This window comes from Ammodytes marinus (assembly GCF_949987685.1).
Source record: "Ammodytes marinus genome assembly, chromosome: 13".
Classification (NCBI taxonomy): Eukaryota; Metazoa; Chordata; class Actinopteri; order Uranoscopiformes; family Ammodytidae; genus Ammodytes; species Ammodytes marinus.
Window position 1 is genome coordinate 10,368,004 of NC_137217.1, and position 27,438 is coordinate 10,395,441.

A 27,438-nucleotide genomic window follows, 5' to 3' on the forward strand; every position below is an offset into this window, starting at 1 on the left:
CTGTTTCTCCATTCCCCATTCCCAGTAGATCCCAGTGTCGACAAGTGCAAAAAAAACGAAATAAAAAAACCCTAGAAACGCCTCATATTCAATACACAGCAAAGAGCTTGTATAGCTTATATTAACAGCCTTTTCTTCACAAATTGTCTCAGCCTGCCTGTCGAAAAAGGCTGAGTTTTACGATATAGCAGGCGTCAGGAGATACAGCGCAGCAGCCGCAGCGTCATGTCAGCTCACAGGAGAAAGGTTCAATTTTCATTTATTTTCTTAAAATGACGTCTGGTTGTCATATCACGCCAAATGCACTGTCTATATGTGACGATATGAAGACAAATGCCTTCTGCAACCACCATCACCCACTGGTATCTGTGCTGAGTGAGACGTGATTACTCTTACACTAGCACCATCCTGTGGCTGTACGGAGGAGATGGGAGGAGTGCATTAGAAGTGCCCGGAAACACAGCATTTTATCCTCCATATTTCTAACCAGGTTAACAAAAGCACAGATGTAATTGTCGGAGCAAGGAACAATGTCTTGTCATCAAACTATATATACATTTAAAAGTCTGATAGCACGTTTCTGCCCTGATGATTTGGTAACATTTATCCCTAAACCACCTCAAAATCGCCCCTGATCAGCTGTGTCACCTTCAGCATGACAAAACATCTATTCAAAAAGAAATTATAAGAATCTGATTATAATTTTTTTACTATAAATCTCCCTGCCTTTGGGAAATACTACATTGGGATGTACTGTATGTGTGTGGGTGTTTGCGTATGTGTTGGCCTGACCTGGCGTTGGATGACCTCCTCTGAGATGCCATCTCCTTTAATAGTCGGCTCCATTGCCCCCAGGATGATCAGCATGCGGCTCAGCCCTGTAGCTGCTGAAAACTGCTTGGCTTGGAGTGAGGGCAACAGCATACCATACCTACAACACGCGCGCGCACACACACACACACACACACACTAATTAATTAACAGTTTCATCAATTCAACAACTGGTTTTTTTAAGCTGCAGTAATTGTTTGCACTAGTGGGTAACGGAAGATGCAACAAACAATGTCAAAATGAAACATTCTAAGGGTATTTTAGCTAACATGTTAGCAAGTGATTGCCTATTCACACAGCCAGCAGACATGCAGTAACCATGTATATGAAAACTTTCTTCTTAGGAGTCGAGTTTCTGCCCACCTGATCTAGAATCGCTGACTCCACCTTTAAATCTTCATACAAAGGGCTACTGTAAACGATCATGTTGTACAACATGCTTAAGTTTTGAGTGGCTCAGTATAACAGAGTCAAACAAAATCACACATAATATTTGCCTTCCTTCGTTCTTTTTTTAAACACAAAATTCTCAAAGTTTCTCTTTCTGAAAATATTTGCCTGGGGAATGAGAAATACACTTTTTTTTTTTTTTTTTACTGGCAGATGAGAGAAGAAGGGCTGTGGGATTTTTGTAACTCAGGAGGCCCAATCGGTCTCAGCTCACTGGTGCTCTGAATTGGCTGGTCTCAGCCTGTGGAGCCCAATCAATAGTGCCGTGTGCTGCCATAGCCCGCTCCTACACCCAGCCAACAGCAGCACCGCAAAACACTCGTACGGTACCCATCTTCTCACTCCTGATCTGGGCCAGACTTATAGCACCGTGCCCCTGTGTCCTGTCACTTTATCCCTGCTATATTCGCTCCCACCGTTCTTTTTAATACCCGATAAATGTCTATGAATCACTTTTATTTTAATTGGCAACTTTTATGCTACAGCCCTATTAAGGTACGCTTAATGGAAATACAATCAATGCTCATTTTCACTATTTTATTATAGTTATTTAATAATTTTATCAATTGATTGATTATTCATCCACTTTAATACAATGACATTACATGTTTGAAAATGCCCATTAAAATGTTCCAGAGCCCAAGGTGATGTCTTCAAATGGCTTGTTTTGTCCAATTAACAGTATAGAACCCCATTAACGGCCATATAAAAGAGATAAAACAGGAAAATCATCACATTTGAGAGACTGAGACAAGCAAACGTTTATTTTTTTCCTTTGAGGCAAGCTGGTGGTGTGCCTCCATTGATGGCAGTGTGGCTCCGTCAACTGGCTTCAACTGAATGGTTGGCAGAACATTCTGTGCATGAATTTGTATGTGTTCGTGGTGTGCAGAGGATGAATCTTAATGACTTTGATGATCTCATGATATTTCTGTTAATGTCACCGTGAGGTTGGCATTTGTGCTTTTTAATGAAATGTTATTGGATGGATTTACATCAAATTTGGTTTAGACCACAGGTAATACTATTAACTTAAGTTTGTTGTCAGGAAGTGTGGGGATGGGGACAAATATGGCAACCAAGGTCCCCCAGTTGAGTCCTACCATATGTATCATAAGGCAATGGTATGTGTTATGTGTTTAGCGGGAATTAACAAATGGTTATGTCAAGAACCTACATTGTATTCATTCCCTGCTAAACCTCAAAATGTAAGGCTAGCAACGCTGCTGAGTTGCTAGCATTGCTTGTTATTTGATAAATGCTTTGAACAACTGATCAGTTTTTAAAATCGTCACATTCATTTTCTTCATTCAGTTGACTTCGATTCATTTTACTAATTATTTGAGCACCAAGACGAAGTTGTCAAAGAATCACGTATTACGTCCCAGCACGAACCAATAGTGCATGTTCCATCCAGTATGCTGCATTTTACAACAGGCAGGCCTCCGCGCTGCTTGACTGCCACTCTACTGATCATATCAAACCTGCATCATAAACAAGCACCTTTCATGTGTAAAATAACCCATTTTCACCTGTTGTTGATATGACATGTTGCCAAAGAACGGGATTTTTTGAAATATCAAGCTCGGCTCCGGCAAAGGCATGTCAACACTGATTGGTCAGATAAAGCGGTTACAAACATCTGAGAATGGCTGTTCAACTGCTACAAATAGCTGTGTAGAGATAACATATCTGCAGTATAAATGGTAAAAAGAGACTAAACAAGGAACAAGCCGACTATTCTCATTTTCAAGAAAAGTTTTCAGAGCTGCATGCGGAGAGTGACATTTTGACATTTTCATCTTCCTTGTACACGGTTTCCCCCGCCTGGAGTCATTCTGGCATAAAAATGTAGAACTGACTCTTGGACCTGGCTCTTTAAGGGACTCCTCAGTCTATGCACATGTTTCACCTGTCACCCTTTTCTTAGCCCTTTGCTTCCAAAAAATAAAATAACTCTCCCTATCAGCCCCCGCTAGTTGGAAATCTGGTCAAATCATTTCCCGGGGTCTGGCATTGAACATCATTTCAAGGATTCTCCAACTAGCCACCTGTCCTATTCCCTCCTTCCTCTTTTTTTTCCATTTTTAATTCTGCCCCGGAGTGAGGATTATGCGAAGCAAGGCATGCGTGTCAAAGGGAAATTTAGTGGGTAAAGACAGCCAAGATTGGCGGGATGAATTAAACAGATAACAGGGGAGGGTAGACGAACGAAGTGGGGGGAACCATGTAGAGCAAAACGCCTCACCGATGTTGGTCATTTCAGAAGGGGACTCTTTTTTTTTCCCTCCCCACAGGAGCGTGGAGGCAATATCTAAATTAATAAAGTGATGAAATGAGTTTGTGGCCGTGGACTTTCTGCTGTTTGACTTTCCCATCTGGATTAGTGCAGGCTGAATGGACTGCTCTGTTACTTTTGTTACAACCCGCGCAATTCACTGTCGGAATTTGGCCCTGTAGTGATAAGGGCTGGCTCCTCTCCTCCTCCTCCCCCCTTCATTACCATCTCATTCCATATGCAGGGCCTCTGTTACCTGAGAGCCCCGCTCACACACAAAACACCAAATTATTACACCAGCTCCTGCCAACTATTGTATAACAATGAGCGCAGAACATTTAAACACCGACTATTACATGAGGCTCAACTAACTATTACGACCAAGGAACATTTTATTTAAAAAAACTAGTTGCTGCAAAGACTTCCAGAGACTCTCACAGTATAGTGACCATATAGAGCACATTTTAACCAATTCTGAACTAACAGTGACTTGTTAAGACTCAAGAACCATCACAGCAAAAAGTCTAACTGGAGTTTGACATATACACAGAGCATAACACAAAGCCATTGTCGTGTAATTAATTCTTCATTTGCAGTGCATATTTCTAAAACGGTTTCACACAAAACATGTCTACAACAATACTGCATGACCACCTATGAGTGACCTCAGCAGACTCAGCTGGCAGTAGCTCAGTCCTTGGACTAGATTTGGGAACACCGGCCAAAGTCCAGCATGCTACCAGTGTTTTGGAATGTGGACTAGTAGCTGGAGACGTGCCGGTTCACCTACTGGGTTCTGCCACAGTGTCCTTGTGCAAGGTACCAAACCAGCCCTCTCTCTCTCCGACTTCTCTCCATTAATGAATGTGTGTGTAGTTCTTGGTTGTTTCTCTATGAATTTCCCCCACTGTGGGACCAATTAACACTACCCTTAGGCATAGTTTTAGAGCATGGAGTGCCATGTGTGGAGTACTACACTTGGAATGATTTTTTTGTAAAAGGTTTGTATTGTGTTGGTGTGGTGCCTTTATGAAGTTGTCTAGTTTTACATCAAGGACTAAAGAGGATATTATTTTTGGACTTCAGTGTGACCTGTTTGTATTTGTGTATGATTTTCTTTCCTCCTTCTAGTAACATCAGCTCCAGTACACCACAAACCATTTAACATGACATCACTATAGTGAAACCAAAGTGAAACAGGAACTGCCAGGAACTAAAAGAAGGAAAACCCTTCAAATTACATTGATATTTGTAACAACGTCAATAATAACAAATCCAGCCTTGGAATAGACAACAGTGTGGGTGTGTTTTTTTTTCAATGACCTAATAATATTTTTTCATTCAATATGTATGTCTTTAAGAGCCACCATTTCCCAGAAGCCTTAGACAAAGAATAGAGGGACTGTATTAAGTTCAGACATGTTTGTACTGTAACAGCAGTTCATAGAGGTGTCCAGTGTAGAAGTTCTTAGACAGCAGTGATAGGCTTTAGAAGAAAGCGTTGGTGAGTTCTATGGAAACCACATTCCAATGACTTCAGTACCCAATGTGACTCGCACTTGCAGTTTTTAATCATGGGAGCTGTAGTTTTGTCTGTGCTCACTAAGTTGTTTTTGTTTAGCTCTGACTGTTCAAATCAGAGCTTGCAGCTAAGGGGATCGCTTTACGCTGACAAACATTTTAAAAGGCAGCAATTATAGTCTGTCAAAATGTGAACATTGTTCTAGCTTTCAGAGTTTATTCAATAAACAGAGAACCCTTATCCAATTGGATCGGCCAAAACTAACTTTATCATCCATTCCACATTTCTCCCTGCAGGCACTATTTGTGAGACAGTAAAACACTGTAACTCAAATAAAATATTTACATCTGACCTATGTGAAAGAGACAAAGCCAACAAATTAACATCACCCTATAAGGCCTACAGTTTGCAATGATGCCAGTGTTATTGTATGAGTTTCGTGCTCCTATATTGTATGAAACACCACACTGTTAACATACAAGCACTAAGAACTTTTGGGACACAGATGCTATGTACTGTAGTAGTGAATGGCAACACGTTTTGATCATTTCTAGAACAAAATTGGAATGAATAAATTGCATCAACCCTTTAAACCACGTGTTCACACTTTTTAACTGCACTTGTATTTAATATTTTTTTTATGTTTAATTTTTAAAATCTTAGTGCCACTTACAGTATATTTTCTGTTGTTTCATGGTTGTAATACCAGAGACAGATATATGCTCTAATCTATGTTAAATGAGCTTTTTTGAACAATCAAGAACAGTTGAATAAAAATTGTATAACTACCATAACAACTATTGTACATTCAATGTTAGTACAAAATATCAGCTTTATTACTGATATTGACCTGATAAACACACTTCAATCATTCACTATTTGGATCACCAAACAGGTCAAGAGATATGGGCGGCAATGTAGAGGTCTGGAACCAGGCTACTTTATTATACTGCATGCAGTTAAATGGAAACCAATCATACTGTATGTAGTTGTAAATTTGTCTCTAAAAAAAAAATCAAGCATTTACTATTACTATATAAAAGGAAATGGACAAACTTCCATAATATGAGACAACTGAAATATAAAAGTGAAAATCCCCAAAGTGAACACAAGGTGTCACTCTTGATCCACAGCCGACATCATGCTGATTGTAGCGTACCCTGTCAGCTCCAAGTCTCCCTGCATCAATACTATAGATTACACAGGGGTAAATACACAGGGGCCGCAGCAGCCCTGCTTCATTAGTGGGACGTAACAGCAATAGTTACGCTTACAGCGCTTCTAATTACAATTAATTGGCATTGCTGGCTTGTCAGGGAGTCTTAGGATGGCGGGAGAGGGAGGGGGGGTGGGGAGTCAGCTGAGTCAGGAGAATAGTGAGGGAGGAGGCTGACACACTGGGAGCCAATACAGAGCCACACTGGGAGAGCTTAGGAAATCACGCAGTATTGGAGCCTGTAACCTCAGATACAACAAAACCTGGTCATAGATAACTACAGTAGGCCTACTTTACAATCTAACTCAAGTAACCATCACTGCAGAAAACATACTAGAACATATGTGTGGGTATATATAACACTGTTCTGCACTTTAAATACATTCTCTATTCAAAATATATTGGCATTTTTTCAACCGAAAATTGTTTGGTTTATTAATTCATTTAAAAAGGTGGAGAATGCTTTCTTTGTGGAGAATCTTTTTTTGTCAAAATCTGTGAATATCTCCTCATGATCCGCTACCTGTATGTACTGTGTGTGCGCGCTGAAAAAACTCCAGTGTCAATACACAGCCTAGGCTCTGTTAACGTGTATGTTGCTAGCTACTGTGGGCACCCTTTGTTTAAAAACCCTTAATTTACATAGCAGTTTACAGAGCCTAGGCTGTGTATATTAACAGCATTTTATTTTTCAGAGCACACAGTTAGGTCAGATAGCATATTGCGTAGAGATAATCACTGATTTTGACAAAAAGCCTTCTCCAAAATCGCTGACTCCTTTCATTTTATTTTCGTTAAGTAACCCACTCCATTCTTTTGAGAGGCTTCATCTTCTCCTACCGATTCATTTTATGTCCTGCTGTACTAACTTTTCTTCTTCCTTATCTCTCCTGTCCTCCATCCATCCACCTTTCCATCCATCCATCGGCCCAATATGCCTGCCTGCCAATCTCAGCTCAAGGCTCCCTGGCTGGGTTTAGAGCAGGGCTGTGTTCCAGTGGGTTATTAACCTCAGCTCATGGTGAAAGTGAATGGGCTCTGAGGTAGAGACTGGACATGTCATTACTGGCTGCTACTGTTTATAAATGAAGGCCGAGGAGACGGAGAGCAAGGGAGAGGACAAACCCTAAGAGATAACATAATGCCACCGGTGTTAAGTTAACTACTGTAGCATCAGAGGATTGTTTTAAAAGGTGGAGTCAGTGATTCTGGAGAAAGCGTGAATATCTCCTCACGACACGATACCTGTGTGTGCACGCTGAAAAAATTTCCAGTGTTAATCATGACGTAAATACACAGCCCAGGCTCTGTAAACGGGCATGTTGCTAGCTATGGTGGGCCGCCTTTGTTTACATACCAGTTTAGAGAGCCTAGGCTGTCTATAAAGACCAGATTTTTCTTACAGCGCACACACATTACAAACAGAAACACTGACTACACCTTAAATGTTTCGAGGAGAGGATCCCGCTATGCCTTTAAATCTATCCACTAACAGTGCATTGAGGAATGATATAAACAAGAAACACTCTTTGTCCCTCATATTAAACCTGATCTGGCTCATAAATCAAACCAAATGCAGCAGTTGTGAGAGTGTGAGCGATCGTCAGTCAAAGTGGCAGTCATCTGCTGCCTGTCATACCGAGCTGGCTCCAGGAGAGCCACAAAACATGTCTATCCGGTACAGACTGCAGCAAGCTGTGTGTGCACCTGCTGTGCAGCTGTGTGATGTGCATACATACAGTACGCAAAAGGTGTGCATAAATGTTTTTCTGAACATGAGCGTGTATGTGTGTTTGTGCGCGGGCCTTACTGGGTGTGTTAACGACAGGTAGGATGATGAATGGGACAGAGAAAAGTGTAATTTCATTTTGGGACATGTAACTCAAACAGGCTTCAATCCAGGCAGACAAGCTGTTCTGCCGATACGAAGACACTTGTCAACTCAGCAATTGACATGCATAAAGAGAGGACACACCCACTATACTTTGGATTCATACACCGTACTTTTCTTCAGCTGCATAGCTGGAAACAGGTGCCAACAACAAACTCATGCTATTTAAAATATCGCAAAAGTAAAGTAAAAAGACTCCACACGACTGACATTTTTCTAAAGTGCACAGGAGAAGGATGCTGGGGGACTTTTGAGTGCTGCTCCTGCGAGGACTGAGATGCACTAAACACAGCGACGGTGCGTTTAAACGGAGAGTTTGCCAATCAATCAGCATTCATTAAATTGTAAAGGACCATCCCATTAGACAAGAGCGTTCCCCACCATTTCTGCTCTCTGAGCAAATACATTCCTCATGGGGTAAATTAGTTTTACACCCACTCACTCACTCACTCACACACACACACACACACACACACACACACACACACACACACACACACACACACACACACACACACACACACACACACACACACACACACACACACACACACACACACACACACACACACACACACACACACACACACACACACACACACACACACACACACACACACACACACACACACACACACACACACACACACACACACACACACACACACACACACACACACACAGGCAGGAGACACACACACACTCTTGAGTGGGGAAATGAAAGGCTTAATGCCTCCTTTAAAAAAAAGAAGAATTATCAATGTAATTCATTTAGAGATGTTGATTAAAACCCATTAATGGCATTTGTCTAATCCCAGCTAGAATCACTAAGCAATGATGGTCCTCTAGGGCATTGCTTCTCAAATGGTGGGGCGCGACCCCCTGGGGGGGCGCCGTGAGTTGTCAGGGGGGGGGGGGGGGGGGGGGGGGCGGGCTGCCTTGATTTCCAACTGACAAAAAAAAAAAAAAAAAAAAAAAAAAATTTGTGCTAGCAAGCGCTATGTGTGCTTGTGTGTGGTCATATCCGCACGAAAGGCCGCTATTTGCAGTAAATAAATGTCCACATGTGTCTCCAAGTGTCTCTGTAGGTTATTTAAAAAGAAATCAAGCAAGTAGACTAATACTAACGTTAATGAATTATTGGTTATCGCATGACAGAAGGCCTATTGGCCTATAATAATAAAAAAAACACCACCTTAACTATGTTTACAGTTTAAAAATGTGTTGAATGAAATGCAAACCTCAGTGAATCATTTGCTCTTGTTTCTCTGTCCTGAGATTCACACAGACTGAGCAGTCTTGTTTAAATGTTACAAATTGAGCTAATAAACTGAACTTTGAATGTTTTTGCTGCAGAAGTTATCTCAGCTAATTTTTGTTATCTAATTTGATAATAAGGTGATTGTATGCAGAATGCTCGTGCCAGAAACTCATACAGTGGTTTTGTACAGATAAATAAATAAATATTGGCAGGTTCTCAATAGTATTTCAATTTAGGAGGGGCGCGAAAAAATTTCTGTCCCCTAGGGGGGGCATGACAGAAAGTAATTGAGAAGCACTGCTCTAGGGAGTACAGAGGGCCGAATTATTTGTATTTAAAAACTAACACTGCACTGCTAGAAGTGTGTTGACCTGTTATTCATGGTTTGGACTTGGTCCCTAATGTACATCATTTTCTCAAAGCAAGCCCGATGTGCTATCTTCAAATGTATTGCTCCATCCGACAAACTCACGTGGTTAAGTCGGTATACGCTCAGTGGAAAGCATTTGTTGGAAGATGAAGAAGAAGTACTATAGAATAAATAACTTAATACATCTTCACCTCATCACTTGATATTGTGGAAAGACTTGAGGCAGTAGTAGTAACTAGCTTCTTGTCCTCGAAAGGCCACCGTAGATTCGGTAAATTCTCCAAAAGGGAAGGGTAGACACAGAGCGTTGCAATCTGAAACTATCACCACTAGATGACGTCAAAATACACAGATACTACACACTGCACCTTTAAGTTTACGTTAAGTAAACAGACGTAAGGCTGATACGTTAATGTACGCACATAGATTCATATCAAACTGCACAACACAGACAATTGTCAACAGACAATTTATTAAAGAACAAAGTTTTTCTCTCCAGTCACCAGCACAGAGAGATCTGTGCATGTGTGTGTGTGTGTGTGTGTGTGTGTGTGTGTGTGTGTGTGTGTGTGTGTGTGTACGTGAGTGTGTCCGTATGTGTCTGTGTCTGGGTGTGTGTCACAGCAGCTCCAGGGCAAGCTGTGGCTCAGTGCCATTAAAGTGGACTTAAGTGGAAACGTAACTTTAGCTCCCTAAAGGGAAGTCTTAGGGTGTATTCACACATGGAAAGTCCGTTAGTTCACTTGCTTTGGTCCAGACCAAATATAATTTAGATTTTTTTATTTGGTGTGGTCCACTTTCATATTGCCCCTTTTGCAAGTGCACCAGCATTACGAAGCAAAACCACACGTGATCTGAGATCATTCATTCATTGGACAGACATTCTGGGGTGGAGAGAAGCAGGAAGAACAAAGTAAAAACTGCAAATTTATCATTGATATAATATGGTTTTAAAATAATAAAGAGGCCTACATCTAGCCTATAAATAAAGAAGAAAAACATCAAATTATTGTTGTTTCATATGGTTATGATATGTGATTAAGCTGTGTGTCAGCTTGGTGTCAGTCCGGCGCAGTTCAGCTCCAAACTGACACGGGGATAGTATTGACGGTCCCGTTGGGAAGAAAAATAAAAACACACACTTCATGCAAAGCGCAGCGTGAACCTGTTGGCACTATAGGCTACGGGAGACGCTCCTCTCCATCTGATCGCTGAACACATCAGCATGTGTACGCGTCATTATAATATCAACTGTAATATTTTCGCTCGGGGCTCCCGGTCAAACCACAACTAATCTTCCTAACAATGGCGACAACAACACTATCCCATAATGTGAAGCTGACGGCGATTTATTAAAAAAGAAAAGAAATCAAAGGCGCAGTGCTTCCTGCAATTGGGTCGGATCGAGTCCAGCCAAATTCACACCACAAATGAACTGCAGCAGAGTGCGTTTTGAAGCGCATCGAGACTACCTCTTCAGCTGGGTCTCGGAGCGTTTGTTTGGTCCGCCCCCGAGTGCGATTGCTGTATTCACACATGTCTGAAAGATGCGCACCGAAGGCAGGAGTGCACCTGAGTTCGTTTCAACCGAACTAAACATGGCATGTGTGAATACACCCTTAGGGTGTATTCACACATGCAAAAGGGGCAATATGAAAGTGGACCACACCAAACAAAAAAAATCTAAACTCTATTTGGTCTGGACCAAAGCAAGTGAACTAAAGGACTTTCCATGTGTGAATACACCCTTAATGTCACCGCATGCGCTTATATTTGAGGAAGAAAGTATGCTTTCAACTCTGCAGCAACAGTTTAATAAGAACTGTGACTGGCCTGCACAGAGCCTTGACCTCAACCCCATTACCCACCATAGGATGTATTCACACATGCCGTGTTTAGTTCGGTTGAAACGAACTCAGGTGCACTTCTGCCTTCGGTGCGCATCTTTCAGGCAGGTGTGAATACAGCAATCGCACTCGGGGGCGGACCAAACAAGCGGACCGAGACCCAGCTGAAGAGGTGGTCTCGATGCGCTTCAAAACGAACTCTGCTGCAGTTCGTTTGTGGTGTGAATTTGGCCGGACTCGATCCGACCCAATTGCAGGAAGCACTGCGCCTTTGATTTCTTTTATTTTCTTTTTTTTCTTTAATCGCCATCAGCTTCACATTATGGGAAAGTGTTGTTGTCGCCGTTGTTAGGAAGATTAGTTGTGGTTTGACCGGGAGCCCCGAGCGAAAATATTACAGTTGATAATGACGCGTACACATGCTGATATGATATGTTCAGCGATCAGATGGAGAGGGGAGCGTCTCCCGCACAGTGCCAACAGGTTCACGCTGCGCTTTGCATGAAGTGTGTGTTTTTATTTTTCTTCCCAACGTGACCGTCAATACTGTCCCTGTGTCAGTTTGGAACTGAACTGCGCCGAACTGACACCCAGCTGATACACTGCTTAATCAGCTGAGTGTCAGCTTGAGCCTATTCTTCTCTCGAGCCGCGCGTCCAACAGCAAAAATACAGTAGGCTATACATTATGTTTCACATCGTAGGCTACAAGCCACATAACGTGGCATTGACATAGGGCTACATATTATAACCATATGAAACAACAATAATTAGATCTTCTTCTTCTTTATTTATAGGCTAGATGTAGGCCTTTTTATTATTTTTAACCCCGTATTATATATCAATGATATATTTCGCAGTTTTTACTTCGTTCTTCCTGCTTCTCTCCACCCCAGAATGTCTGTCCAATGAATGAATGACCTTAGATCACGTGTGGTTTTGCTTCGTAATGCTGGTTCACTTGCAAAAGGGGCAATATGAAAGTGGACCACACCAAACAAAAAAAATCTAAACTCTATTTGGTCTGGACCAAAGCAAGTGAACTAAAGGACTTTCCATGTGTGAATACACCCTTAATGTCACCGCATGCGCTTATATTTGAGGAAGAAAGTATGCTTTCAACTCTGCAGCAACAGTTTAATAAGAACTGTGACTGGCCTGCACAGAGCCTTGACCTCAACCCCATTACCCACCATAGGATTCAACTGAATGTCACTCCAACTTCACTAATGCACTTGTTGCTAAGGTTGACCTTTAATAACAAGATATTTCTGGCTATGCCTTTGGAATGAGATGTCCTTCAAACACATATGGATGTACTGGTCATGTGTTCATATGATTTTGGCCACATTAGTGTATGTTTTATAATAGCAATTAGAGGCTGTGTTCCAATCCCCATACTTCCCTGCTATTTAGTATGGTAGAAAAAGATTTAGGACGTCCCAATACATGTGTTCAGACGCAACATGCTTAAAAACACCCTGATGCCCTACTACATTCGCTCAGGATTTTGAGCGTGGATATCTAATTGTATTGTAGATTTTATTTGACATTGACATGACAATGTCATTGGACGAACCAGATGCATTGTTTTAAGTGTTCTGTATTAACATAAATGCTCGTTTTCAACACCTGTCCACAACTGCCTACAGCATGCAAAGTACATTCTTTTTATGATCAGCTGTAGAATGTAGTATAGACAGTAAAAAAAAAGGAATATGCGATTTTGGAAAGTAAGGAAGCAATAGGGATTATGCTGACATGTAGAGAATATATTCCTGTCTGTATTAAAAGTGGAGAGATGGGAAACAAAGCCTCCACTGCTTGAGCTGGTGAAACAAAGACAGGCAGCACTCAAAGCAATGAGTCTTGTCCAGAATGTAATTTGTCCAGACGTGCACTGGGGCTTCTCCTAATCTCTGAATGTTTGACCCAATGCTTGTTTTTTCATCAGGAAGCATTATCTCTGCCCATGAAGGAATGAGACACATGCTGCGACGTCTGCAGAGGAAAAAATCCCAAATAAGAGGTATGACCCCTTAATACAAGTGTACACACACACACACACACACACACACACACACACACACACACACACACACACGAACGAAGGTAGCATCCTCCCAGGGATGGCGGCGAATCATTTTGTAATATGTAACAGAACCAATTTTGGGAGTGAGCCTCTGTTAATGAGCGGCTCTTTGATGTGTAAATCCTAAAATCCCAGTGCAAAGCTGATACGGTCTTCCCCACAATCCTTGCTCAGGTGCAACCCAGCTCCCCTCTGCATAGCTTATCTTGTGTACAAAATACTGTAAGACCTCCCGACAGCTAATACACCAATATCTAAGAGAGAAATACACACCTATGTGAAAGCTTGCTATATAAAATAGGGAAGAAAATCAGGAGTGGTGCTGTATCTTCTTACTGTACATTTCCATTCCAGTTTCTATTTTTAACTCTCCCCCATGGGTAAATGGGGCACAGATGATCTTTTTTTTTTTTTTCACAAAAGTAAATGTAAGTCTTTGGTTGGTTACATCTCTCCATTGGTTCACCCACAGAATAATTGGATTGTGGCTGCACTGTCATGCACTCAGTGAAATGTATGCCTATTAATCAGAGGATAATTGGACACATACCCCCTGATAAATGGCGCTGCTCCACTTTGAGTCACGTACAAATTAGGCCCATTTTCAGGGATCCATTTCTTATCTGCCTTGACTCACTCTTATATAAGCCACGGGCTAATATTGGTGGACGGGAACAGTGGATTCACCAAGTCACAGCACAAATTGAGATTACTTGATATTACCATACGCCAGTGATATCTAAACTCTTACAACTGCTTTGGAGACACGTATACAACAATCGAAGGAGGTATAAACTACCAATGGAAGATAGATATATACAGCCTTGGTTTTCTTATTCTGTTGATAATGTTTTCAATGGTAAATGGACTTGACTTGTATAGCGCTTTTTAGCCGATTTTCTCAGCCCCAAAGCACTTTACATTTCTAACCACATACACCCATTCACACACACACACTCATACACCGATGGCAGTAGCTGCCATGCAAGAACCATCTGGAGCAATAGTTTTATAACTTAAAAAATAAAAAGAGATGTCATTATAGGCGTACACTCCTGTTTAAGTAGCTACCTAGAAAGGAAGTATTATTTAATTTACTAATTTCTGAAGGTTACTTGTGGGGTTCCTCAAGGCTAATTGATAAGACCAAAATTCTTTACTTTGCACATTACATTTTCTCTTTGGCAGATGATGTACTTTTTTGAAACAACCTTTCTAAAAAAACAATTGAAACTTCCAAAGAGTTGTGTTAATCTCGTACATTTTCAAGAAACAAATGGGCAGCAGGACTAATCTTCTGTTTAAGGGTTGAATTTATTAAGAAACAGTTGTAATGAGTGATTGATCATGTGCACATGCTTTGTAGGTCTAAAAATGTATTTAATAGATAAATAGAAAAATTCATAATTAAAATGTCATGCTGGCATAAGTAGAGCTGGGATTGTGTCATTTAATCTGAAGCTACTTTTTACATTCAGTATTAGGAAGTGTTGTCAAAAAGGGGCGTAGGTTTGAAGTTTGTATGACATTGTCTCTGTTACTTTTTGTTATGTTGCAAACTGTTTTGTGCGATTATTCACAGACGAAGATACACTTCAAATGCTAGATACTAATGTACTGTGAGAAAAAAAAGAGCTGTTTGATCTGCTTGGTAAGTGACACAAAAATACCCACACACTACAGATGCACTCCAGAGATGCGTTTGTCACGTAGCCACCGCTGCTCGCCCGTCAGCTACATCTAATCTAAAAAAAGCTTAGCACGGTTTTGCTAAAGTGATACAACTGATTAATTAGAAAGCCTCTTCAGTGGTGAAATATCTTTTTTTTATGTATGATTGCACATGACGCGCTTTACTTGTAAACAATCTGAGATGCTGTTAAGTGTTGCATAATTGACAAGTTCTTCCCCAACATCCTTCCTCCTCGGCTCTCTTGGTTATCATTAATAATACCAAGCCTGGTATGATGATTAATGCATAATGAGATATATGCTGCGACAGTGACTACACCACTTGACATACATCTTGCCTGCAGGATTAAAGCAGTGTTATTACACTGGCTGTCACTCAGTCTCGACCGGCACCGACACAACCCCTCCATCTCCTCCTTCATCTGTTCCGTGCTAAAAGAGTGCCATGAAGCTAATGAGTTTCTCTGGCCTCAGATTAATCATGCTAATGAGCCCCACCCAGCTAAAGATAATCAACTGTTCTCACTGTAAAAGCCAATAATGGAGGAGATGGGAGCGTGGAACTACAGTAGCGCTGCTGCCTCCACTGTCCTCATCCTAATCCTTTTTCTTCTCTTCCTTATCGTCCTCTCTGCTCCTTTCCTCAATCTTTCTTTCATTACGCTTTGCCAAATCTCTCCCTAGTTTCCACATCTTCGGGGCGCACCAGATGTGGGTTTTTCAGTTCACATACACAAAGCAAAAACTCAAACAGACTTTTAATTATAAAACAAAAGTGACGTGCACAGAAAGGCTCATTTATTCAATTATTGGTCGGACAGTAAGACGAGTAAAAAGGCAAACCACCACAATTTCTACCATAGCCTACAAGGTGGCGGTTTAATGGATATAATGCCATGGAGACCTGCTGCTGTATGATTGATTGTTAAATATTGTATCATAGAATAAAGCCGCAGTGCGGGAATTCTACTTGCATGCCGACAGCAAAGCTTTGAAGTCAGCTGTTGATTTTTCTATTTTCTAAAGCAACCCTTTCAAGTGGACCAGTCTTCCTTTTATTATCCTCTGCTCTTGCCTGCCTCCCTCCCCTCCCCTTCCACCCCCCCGCCCCCCGCCCCACCCACAGTTCTGTGCTTCTTACGCCCCTTAAAAGCACCATGACACTCACCAGTACTCTTTCCACTGGTCCTCCTCAAAGATGTCCTCTGGGATTGGATCAATCAGCACCAGGTCAGACACTTGCCTGGGGACAAAGAGAGGACACACGCACGCACACACACACAGACACACGCACGCACACACAGACACACACACACACACGCACGCTTAGATGAAGTAAGACTCATTGACTCCCCTTGTCAACTTTACCCTCCCGGCCTGGGCCATAATGAGTGTGAGATGGATGGCGTCTTTCTGTACATTTGTCTGTCCTCTCAGACAGATGACCACACAGTACAGCAGATGCAGGAGCAATATTTCCATTGGGAGAGGTGTCACCCACTCACCACTACTTCATTTTCTCCCCAACAGCAGCCACATCAGACCCGATAAAATAGTAAATCTTTCATCCCTGGTACGGGCTACTTGTCACGTTAATCACTGTGTTGTACCCGAGAAGGCTGAGTTATAGTGGAAGATGGGAAAGGACACCAGAGTATATTTGAGAGTTTTGAAGGCACAGAATACCCTATAATATGCTATAAAGCAATTTAAAAGTAAGGCATTTGTTATCTCATCAAATACACTCATTAGACACTATTAGACTAAAAAGTATTGAAAACATCAATGAGCCACACTGTTGCACATGTTCAGTACCATTATCACACACAGTAAATATTTTGCACATTAAAATGCTAAACAAATCTGTTCTTGTTGTTGTTGTTGAACAAACTTGAAAAGTGAGTGTGTGATTTCTTTAAAATCGGAATTTAGGAAAGACTGAAGTCCTCATCTTTGGTCGTCGTGTAACACACGACAAAGCAACAGTTTATAACTGGGGTTAACATAGAAAGAAGATATGGGTTAAACTTTTTAAAAGGATTAACTTGTATAGTAAAAAAAATAATAACATAGATTGATATTATTGATTTTGAAAAAAAAAAGTTTAAAAAAAAATACTTTCAGAATAAGTTGTTTAAAATGACTAAATGTGAGAATGAATAACTGTTATTTATTCAGTCGGCCATAAATACTCACTATCACGTATTAGTTTGTGGCTAAAAATAATTCCCAACAAGTGCAGTATGTTGGTCCTGTTTTCACAAATTACTGAAACTGTGGCACTGAACCCCAGGCACACAGACAGAGTTATGAACACACTAATAATAAATACATTTAAAAAATGTAAATGAGCTCCAAGAGGATCCAACCAACATTCCCCATAATGCAATGCAAGAGGATTATTTGGTTTAATTATTTATTGATTTTTTAAAGATATTTTTTGGGCATTTTCATGCTTTATTGATAGTGCAGAGAGACAGAGGTGAAATGGGGCAGAGAGGGGAGTGACATGCAGAGAACGACCGCGGGCGGAAATCGAACCCGGGTCTGCTGCTGGGCCCGGCCCGGGGGGGGACGCCCTACCAACTGAGCTAAGGGCGCCCCTATTTGGTTTAATTCTACCTGTTTGGTATATCACATCTTTCAAACTCCAAGCCCACAGGATGTAATGCAGGCTTTGTGCTGGAATGTTTTTGTCTTAAAGGAAAGCCCAAGCTGAGATGACCTTAATAATATAACATGTTTTTGTCTTTCTAGCTCCTTTCGAGAGCCCACATGTGAGTATACAACTGTTTTTCACAAGCTGAGCAGTACCACTTACGACAATTAACTGTTCTTTATCTGACTGTAACATTACCGGTGGCTATCCTTTTTGCGTGTATCTATCATACAGTATACTACTTACGCATCGTGAATGTGGCTGTAGAAGCGGCCATTGAGTGCACCCAGCTCGGAGCCCACCAGGATGAAGGGCTTGGCGATGTCAGCAGCCAGCAGGAGCCGGTGCAGATCATCCACCATCCTGGAACACATGAAGACACTCATCTGTTTCTGCACTAAACCAGGACACACTGCAAACTGGGCCAGTGGGTTTATTTACTCACATAGGAGGGACTAGGACGCTCAGCATGGAAGATGAAAACAGGCCATCATTAACCTCATTCATCTTTTATCTGCTAGTTAACGGCTTTATTAAGATGAACCCACGGGAGAGTCATTATTTAAAAGGTGGAGTCAGTGATTCTGGAGAACGCTTGTTGTCCAAATCAGTGAATGTCTCCTCAAGATCAAGAACGCTACCTGTTAATGTGTGTGCGCTGGAAATAAATCCAGTGTTAATACACAGCCTAGGATTTGTATACGGGTTTGTAAACAAAGGGGGCCCACCATAGTGAGCAAAATACCAGTGTAGGCTTGACTCGACGTCATTGTAAAAGAGGGTCACCCCTCAATGATCTTTCGAGGATAAATGGTGTAGAGTGTGTCAGGGAGGGACCATAGGGGAGGGACCAAAGAGAACAAGTGGAGCGGTTGAGGTATTTGGATTTGAATCTCTATCCCAACTGCCATTTTCTCCCCAAATCCTCCACCCCAGCTTTAACTTATTGTTTCTTGCTTATACACCTAATGAATGGATCATTTGTAAATATAAGCTATATTCATGTAGACAAGCCTTGCAGTAAGAAAAATGCATCATTTTCTAAATGTTTCAAAATGCCCCACATAATGTGATTTGTATTCAGCCAATGCATATGACCTGTTATAAAAAGCATGACCCAAGAAGTGTTACAAATTATATCCCAGAATTAAAACAGGGTAACAACAGAATGAAAAGTTTAGTTTGGCACCGACATAAACAGTCCTGCTGAGACCCAGAGGACAGCATAAAGAAGGGGGGAGTGCTGGCTCCTCATCGCCACAACCCACAGGAAAAGAAAAACTTCTCAGCTAAACTTCTATCATCAGAGGAGGCATCATAATCAGTATACAGGATGCAGCAGTTCCTCTCTGAGAGCCATCTGCTGTCCTCCGTTTGTCGCGCCAACAAATCAAACCTGAGCTGTCACACTGAAATGAAGAGTTCTCACTAGACTCCCAGGGATATGGGCTAGGTGAGTCATCAAACTGTTTGCGATATTGAATCCTGGGAAATTGATTTGCGATCTACAAATAGGATGGCTTTTTTCCAGGACAGATGGCCAAGGTAAAGTAGTCTGTTGACCGTTGGCGAACCCACGACTGAGATTTAAGGTTGGACAAACGGCGTTACGATGTCAAAGAGGAAGGCACATGGTGTCCACGCAACACACATCAGTCTGTGTGGGCTGGGAGCATTAATGAGAAGTCCCCAAACAGCCACTATGTCAAGGCAATATTGATTGACCTGGGGCCTCATTTATAAAGCTTTCTACGCACAAAAACCTTGCGTAGACAGGCAGAATGTGCGGTCAAATGTGCGGTGGCAAAACAGTGGTATTTATAAAATAATTCTTTGCGGAGAAGTGTGCGTATTCCCACGCAAACTTTTGACCATGCGTAGAGCTACCGCAAGGTTTTCCTGACTCGGGGAATCAGCGACACTCAATGGCAACACCACGAAATAAAGCTCTGTCATCCGAAAAACACACATATCCTTGTGAAATGCATGGCACCCAATATATTTAATCAATTACATGTGCGTACCTATTGTTGCGAATATAGGCTACTGTTGTCTATGGCATGCAGTAATGATGTAGGTTGATTTACTTATCAAGTAGGTCTATACATGTTTTGGTTATATTTTTACATGTAATCTTATAGTTCTACTCTATAATAATATCATATACGTCGGGAGGTGTGTCCGTGAGTGGCCAGCGGGAGAGCAAAGTCAATATTTTAGGCTGTGTGTAAAAAGTAGTTTTGTACAAAGTTAAGGCCAAACATATTAATTAAAACTAAATATTTCGTTAGATAAAATCATGTTATGAATTTAGCAAATTATTTTATGCATCTCTTTCCCATAACAACTAACCCTGGAAGTGTAAACTATAATCTGACGTTGTTGTTGGAAATGTGTGGATCTCACGGAAAGGGAACAATGCTTTGGAATAGACTATAGGCTAATGCATTATTTCACTTCTCACAACACATTTTATATAGGCCTACATATAGTCCAACAGGTTCGCTAATACGTGATATTTCATACAGTACAAAGTTGGGCAAAACAGTTTACCAAAGACTATAACGACTGTACCAATCATGATATGTGATCAGCGCGCGCGTGTGTGTTTGTGTTTTAGTGGCAGTTACAGCGACGCATGGCACGGGCTTTCTTCCTTCCCAGTCGCTTTCTTTGCGGCTGGTTGCCTCCCTTTTTTCCCCATGTCAGTCAAAATGTTGTGCTTATTAAGAGCGTCATCATATTCAGGAGCTATTTAGCATTCGCCATGTATGGTAGATTGTGGGATGAAACTGGGAGGTGAAGTGGGATGACACGGGCGGAGATTGTCTGCGCACAATTCACCGCACAATTATAAAGGGAAGATTGCGTGCAACAGTGCGCCGCACAGTTTTATAAATCTCAACTTTTTTTTTGCGCAGCACATTCTTGGCTTTGTGCGAACGCAATGTTTTGGGAAGGTTTCTACGCACACCGTTATAAATGAGGCCCCAGGTGATCATTCCGGTAAAGTGATAAACAACACACAACTGAATTTGATTAGTGTGTGTGTAGTAGGGCCCGACCGATTTATCGGCCGGCCGATTATATCGGACGATTTTCGCATATTTCGGAATTATCGGCATCGGCCGTTTTTTTGCCGATTTTTGCAGATTTTTTATTTGATTTTTTTCATTATTTTTTTATTTTTTTTCAAGCAATCATGTGTGAAATATATTGCTGCCCTGGAGGTAGCCAAATTGAATAGCATTAATGCTATAGCCTATTTACAGCAGAAGCAGGTGTGTTGTAATACATTGGATTAATTTACACTTGAAAGTTCCCCCTGCAACCAATAGCAGAGGCATTGGTCATCACTTGACAGTTAATAATAATAATAATTGATAGAATTTATATGGTGCTTTTATGGAGGTCATTCAAAGACACTTTACATCATAGAGAATCATACATGTAGAAAAAGAAAACAACATACAGAAAAAATTTAAATAAGGTTTGAAGTGGAGTCAGGTGTTATTATGCTTCCTTAAAGAGGTGACTTTTGAGTTGACTTTTGAATGAGTTTATTGAGTCTCAGGGGCACTTTACACGACAACACGAAACGGTGAAAACGCGAAAATATTCTCGCGGTTGCACTATATCATTTACATGAAAACAGCAAACGCAAGCATGAAACCGCAAGTTTTTGAGATCTACTCCCAGGGAGGATTTTTTGGAAAACACAACGATTTTGGTTTCTTATAAACACCGAAACCATTTTCCCTGGTAACGCTGACGTCACGGCTCCACTTCACGTATGCGTAGTCTATAACATTTGCTGTCATAATACCCACACGCAAGTTATAAAGTTAGAAGACAACATAACATGCAAGGTGTCTCCGCGGCACCATCACTGTGATCAGTGGAGAGTGTCGTGCAGGGCTCAAATATAACACTCGCCAATTTAGTCTAAGCGATTAGTAAGATATTGAGACCACCCACCACCTTTTTCTGGGGAAAGATTTGTGCTCTGCCGGTTTTTCTAGCAAAATAAATGTGTGTAGCTTCTATATGCCAGGGACACGGCTCTCTCTACATTAAAAAAACACTATCCATAGTTCAGCGTGCAGCGGTTAAGTTACTGTTCAACAAAAGGAGCATTAAGGCTACGGCTTCACAGTAAAAGCATTTCACTGGCTAAACATTAACAGCATTTCACTGGACAAACGTGAGTCGACTTTTATTTTGAAGTACGCCTAACAGGAAAGTAGCCGCTCACAAAGCCCCTTCACTATCAGCATGTCTTCTGTTTTCACGAGTTCAATGCAGTGAAATAAGAGGACAGAAAGCTTGTAATTTACAATACTTGTAACCCCAAGCTTATACCAACCGCTTTATGAACGTTAATGGCATTACTTTTCGGTTACAGTAAGGTTTTATGCATCAAATTGTACCGGAAGAGCTATCTACTAGGCTGTGTCACCGCTGACTATTGGCTTGGCACTGCTACTACAGCGATTTCGTCTCGTTTCCTCTGAAAACATGTGTACGAGTGAAGATGTCAGATAAATTGTGTCTGAAAGGGTTTTTTTTTTAAACCAAAAACGGGAAAACTGTCACGTTTTCACCGTGTAAAGTGCCCCTGTGATGCTGTTTGGGGGGAGGGAGTTCCAGAGGGTTGGGTGCAGTAAGATAAAATGCATAATGTCTGAATTTAGACATATTTGTTACACTTTATTTTTTTTAGACAATGTGTATTGCAATAAAGAAAAAGTTCCTGTACATATGTTCAACAGTAAAATGTATATATATAGATATATATTCAAGGGTTCAAAAAAAAATTCAATATATATTTTGGGGATTTTTTTTTTTTTTTTTTTTAATCGGCCGATTTAATCGTAATCGTAATTTTTCTCTGAAAATAATCGGCATCGGCACTCCAAAATCAATATCGGTCGGGCCCTAGTGTGTAGTGCAGCAGGCTTGGTTTTAAGCTGGACTTGACACTATGTAATGGCGGTATTTACCAGTAAACACAACTTAGTGCTGAAATGATTTGTTCAACAGAAAAATCAAAAAGCGTCTGAAATAATTACTCTGTAAGTCAGTCAACTGAACATTAATCGTCTAAGTCCATTTTCCAGGCAAAAACTCCCAATGATTGATTCTATGGTTGCAGATTGTCAAATATGAATTGTCGCTGCATTTTTCTCTGTTTGTCGTTTGATCCTAAATGGACTAGGTCTGGATTTTAGATCAACAAATCAACCAATTTAATGGCTTAATTTTGAGTTTTGAGAAATTGTGACAGGCAGTGCAGAACCAACCAAAACCAAAGAAAATAGCACAGAAAAGACAGAAAGCATAAAGGGTCCTCTTCAAGACTGAAATTTGTTGTACATGAATCAGTATTGAAAGAACACTTTTTACAGTTGTAGATAGTCATCCTTTGGGTGTTAATCTAAAATAATACTTCATATTAAAAAAACTACAACAAAGAAAATTTCCCATGGATGTTAAAGAGATAACAATATTGTGTTGATAATATGAAGGAACATGATAGACCATAGCTATTACCTTCTACACAGGCACAGTCCCAAATCATTTTCCTCATGTAGTTGAGCTACAGCGACACAGACATTACAAAAGCCCGGACTCAAGTCAGACTGAGTCAATTAAAGAAGGCTCCAAAGTAGACTCTAGCTTCCCACAATAACAAGCACTTGTCAGACCACACCACAACCCACAACACAATGTCCATCAGTCCAACACATCTCATTATCAAGCTCAGTCACCACAAATAAATGAGACAAAATGGCACACTGCAGGTGTAAAGGCAGGCCCAACTCACTCACTTAGAAACCATTACATTGCAATAAAAACTGTTGATTTCGAAAATGTGACATTGAGTGTACCGTATAGACGTTGAGTACAGCAGCATGCGTGGCAATAAGACAGCCTTAACATTTTAGCATTTGTATGTCACAAGCACTCAAATGAGTTTGTATACTAACCGTCCACTCGTTGACGTCCCCCAAACTTTCTCAGTTCCTGTGGATTCGTTCTGCATCAGCCGCTTGCTGAAGCCCAGTCCCATTCTGTCATAGGTACACACCTGAACAGTGTGGGGGAAAAAAAGGGTCAATAAGCACTCATCCCCCCAACCATATCCTGGCAGTGTACATTAAAGAACAAATGTTGGCTCAGTAACATTGAAATTGAAACAAATGCATAGGTGTAAAAAGTGTGGATTTAGACAGCAGGTCTGTGCACCCATTATAAAGGTGTCAGAAATTGCTTTCCAAAACATAAATAATTTATAATTTCAGAGTAAAGGTCTTATTGCTTTTCCCTACGCCTTTAGTTCCTTTTTGGAAGAGGACTTCAATATTTTGATACATCTATTCTTACTCCGGAATTTTACAATTAAAAGATATTTTAACAAAATGACTGCTTACTAAAAAATATACTGTGAAGCAAAAAAACATTAAAAGTAGCACAACCGGTAGGAAATGGGATAACAATTGGTTTTGTGAAGAGTGGGACTAAAACTCTAAACCATTGGCTCTACCAGTCACATGTTAATGATTTGGCACTTACTATTAAAATAGTAACACTATTTTTTCTTCTATTTTTTTTTTCTTTAAGTATAATTTATTTATTTGTATGTTGTTGTTTTTTTTTTGTCTTGGCATCAAAAGGTTGTATGTGATACGTGTATCTCTTGCCTGTATTAATGAATACAAATAAAAAAGTGCACTGTAACTTTGTTTTTGTCACTGCTTATGCAATGTAGCTGTTAAGTTGTGCTGTATCTAGGTCCCTCTCCAGTGAGCCTGTGGCCTCATTTGGCTCACATTTCAGAGACCAACAGCACAGGGCAGCCCGTCAGCTCAGGCTTTCTGCTGTACTGAGTCCTTGCTGAGCAAAGAGGATGAGGCAGAGCCACTGCAAGGGCTGTCCTCGCATGCTCCTGACAACAAACAACATGACCACACCATAGACTTTATAGAAAAGAGGGCTGCACTGAAAAAGTTGAAAACTCAGGCCAGTATACTCACCAAACATCAGCTATTCCTACAAGTCTGAGATAGATATTTTAGTTCTGATTAGCCCACTTGTTTAAACCAAGAAATACATCATTTGTTTTTAATGTAATATTTGGGGAAATCATTTCAAAAATCCACAGTAATTGTGTCATATTCTCCTCACCATTGTTAATGTGGCCACACTTTCTTGGACATGCAACCAAACGTCTGAGGACATTCCAGTGGGTGCATCCAGTATGACTGCAGAAAAACAAAACTGGTTAGGGTGGGCTCCATAAGAAGACACACACCAGCTACAAAAGACATGGAACCATGCTGATCATTTTTTTAATAACTTGATAGAACACCATTCATTCAAGGTCGTGGAATATTACCAACAGGGTTTCCTTTGCCTTTACACAAAAGATGCATCTTCTGACCCAGGCCAACATCAACGATCTGGCCATCTGGGAAAAGAGTAAAAAAAAAACAATTAGGCAATTAGTACTTCCACTGGAGGATATGTAATCAAAGACATTTAATAAATATATTGTGTGGGTTAATATAAGGTGAAACTGAAGTGTGTGGCAATGGCTTTGTTGGTCTGAGATTAAAGAGCACCTTTGGGTTGGAGCATCTGTCCTTCTCTCTGCAGTGAACAATAGTTGAGGAAGGGAGGGATGAGGATGATTAAAAGTAAACACTTTCCAGCGTTCATTAGCACAGAGCCGACAGACACTTTAGCCTCAGCTGCAGCTCGGCTGGATGGCCTTTTATCCTGGTCCTATATGTAGAAAGATACAAAATTAGCTCTTAACTCACAAAGTAACCTGACTTCCGAATCCTACAGATTGAAAAATTATACCTACTTGATCTCCATGTATTGTTTTTTTACCTAAAATATATCTTTTAATCCTGTAAATGTTTTATTTAATTTTGTCACGCTCTGCAATAAAATATGACTGTTCTTAAATCACTACATCAACACATGTTAACTGAAGGCATCTGGGTGATCCAGAGTTAATCTTATTAAAAGGAGTCAACCCTCTCCCAGTCCCAGGTAATGGCCCAATTGCTTGATAATAACGTTATTTTATAGTTATTTGATCCATGCCGAAATAAAGAACTGCTGCTAAAGAGTTGTTACAAAGTTAATTAAGAACGAGTTTAGAAGTGAGTAAGCAGTTAATAAGTAAATAGTGATTAAAATTGCAGCTTCTTAAAGGGGGATTCGGCGGCTCCTCTTCTCTTTGTACTAAACAGAGGTATTGCCGGATAATGTGTAATTATCCACATAGCGTATTAGTGGAAGATCAATATATGAGCAGGTAATCGTCAGTAGCAGACATATTTTGATGACTGTCAACTAAAACAGTCTTCAATAAGTTAATGTTAGTAGCCTGTATCTAACATAGGAAGCCTATGTTGTCACACGCGTGCACTATCTGCAGGTAGGTATCGTTAATCATGCATTACCTTTTTATCAACATGGGCAGGTTCATTGTTTGACTCTGGGGCTTCAGTTTTTCTACGCATATTCACAACTCGGCGTTGTGATTGTCAAATAAACAAACACAAACTGTTGAGAAATGAATGAAATTGTAGCCACTTCCTGGTGGCGATACGGGAGCCGCTAAGGGACAAACCTTCCCCGTGCGCGTTGCACTACATCGTAGCTTCTCAGAAGCAGATTCTGTACGGTCGTGTGCATACTTTCCCATGTGTTCCACTAAGATATATAAACCGCCTTATTTCGAATATGATTTCCTCACCTTTGTCTTTATTGTATTGCAACCTAATCCTTTCGACGTGTATTCAAGATAAAACAGTAGCCTACAACAGTGTTGACATTTTGATAGCAAATTTATTTTCCATTCTTGCTTGAAAATACAATTGCATAGTCTATTGGAAAGTCCAATATGGCCAACACTACACCCAGAAATGTTGTTTCCTACGAACTTTTATGATTAAAATGTCATCTTAGAAAAGTATATTAGGCTTGATTGCTGACAGTTGCCTGTTAAAGGTGCAGTGTGTAATATGACATCATCAAGAAAGTTCTACAAAGTTCTAGAATGCAACACTCCCTGGGTAACCCCAACCCTTTCGAATAATAACAGAAGCTACAGTGGCCTTCGAGGACAAGAACAATTCAAAATGCAATGCACCTGATGACATTCCAACTATGACACTTTCAAGATGGCGGCACTAGGCCTTGGTCCAAAATATGCAGAAATATGGACATATATTCAAAACTTTTTTTTCAGCTATTATGCACTAAATTAAATGTCCTTATGGATATTAGAATTACTTTCTACAAAATCTG

The 27,438-nt window shown here is 40.7% G+C and overlaps 1 protein-coding gene across 2 annotated transcripts in view; it reads right to left on the bottom strand.

Moving 5' to 3' along the window:
• Positions 1–26,712, bottom strand: part of LOC307259317 (uncharacterized protein) — a 31,020-nt gene extending 4,308 nt beyond the window's left edge. The window contains exons 1-8 of one of the 2 annotated variants that reach the window (XM_080039115.1): positions 26,589–26,712; positions 25,734–25,896; positions 25,508–25,579; positions 25,297–25,373; positions 24,099–24,199; positions 18,355–18,471; positions 16,618–16,692; positions 793–931 (exon numbers count right to left, since the gene is read on the bottom strand). In XM_080039115.1, the coding sequence (XP_079895241.1) occupies positions 793–931; positions 16,618–16,692; positions 18,355–18,471; positions 24,099–24,199; positions 25,297–25,373; positions 25,508–25,579; positions 25,734–25,896; positions 26,589–26,648 (804 nt within the window). In that variant the 5' untranslated portion in view covers positions 26,649–26,712. The remainder of the gene's footprint in view (positions 1–792; positions 932–16,617; positions 16,693–18,354; positions 18,472–24,098; positions 24,200–25,296; positions 25,374–25,507; positions 25,580–25,733; positions 25,897–26,588) is intronic. The other variant, XM_080039116.1, reaches the window with a different exon arrangement.
• Between the last annotated feature and the right edge of the window lie 726 nt (positions 26,713–27,438).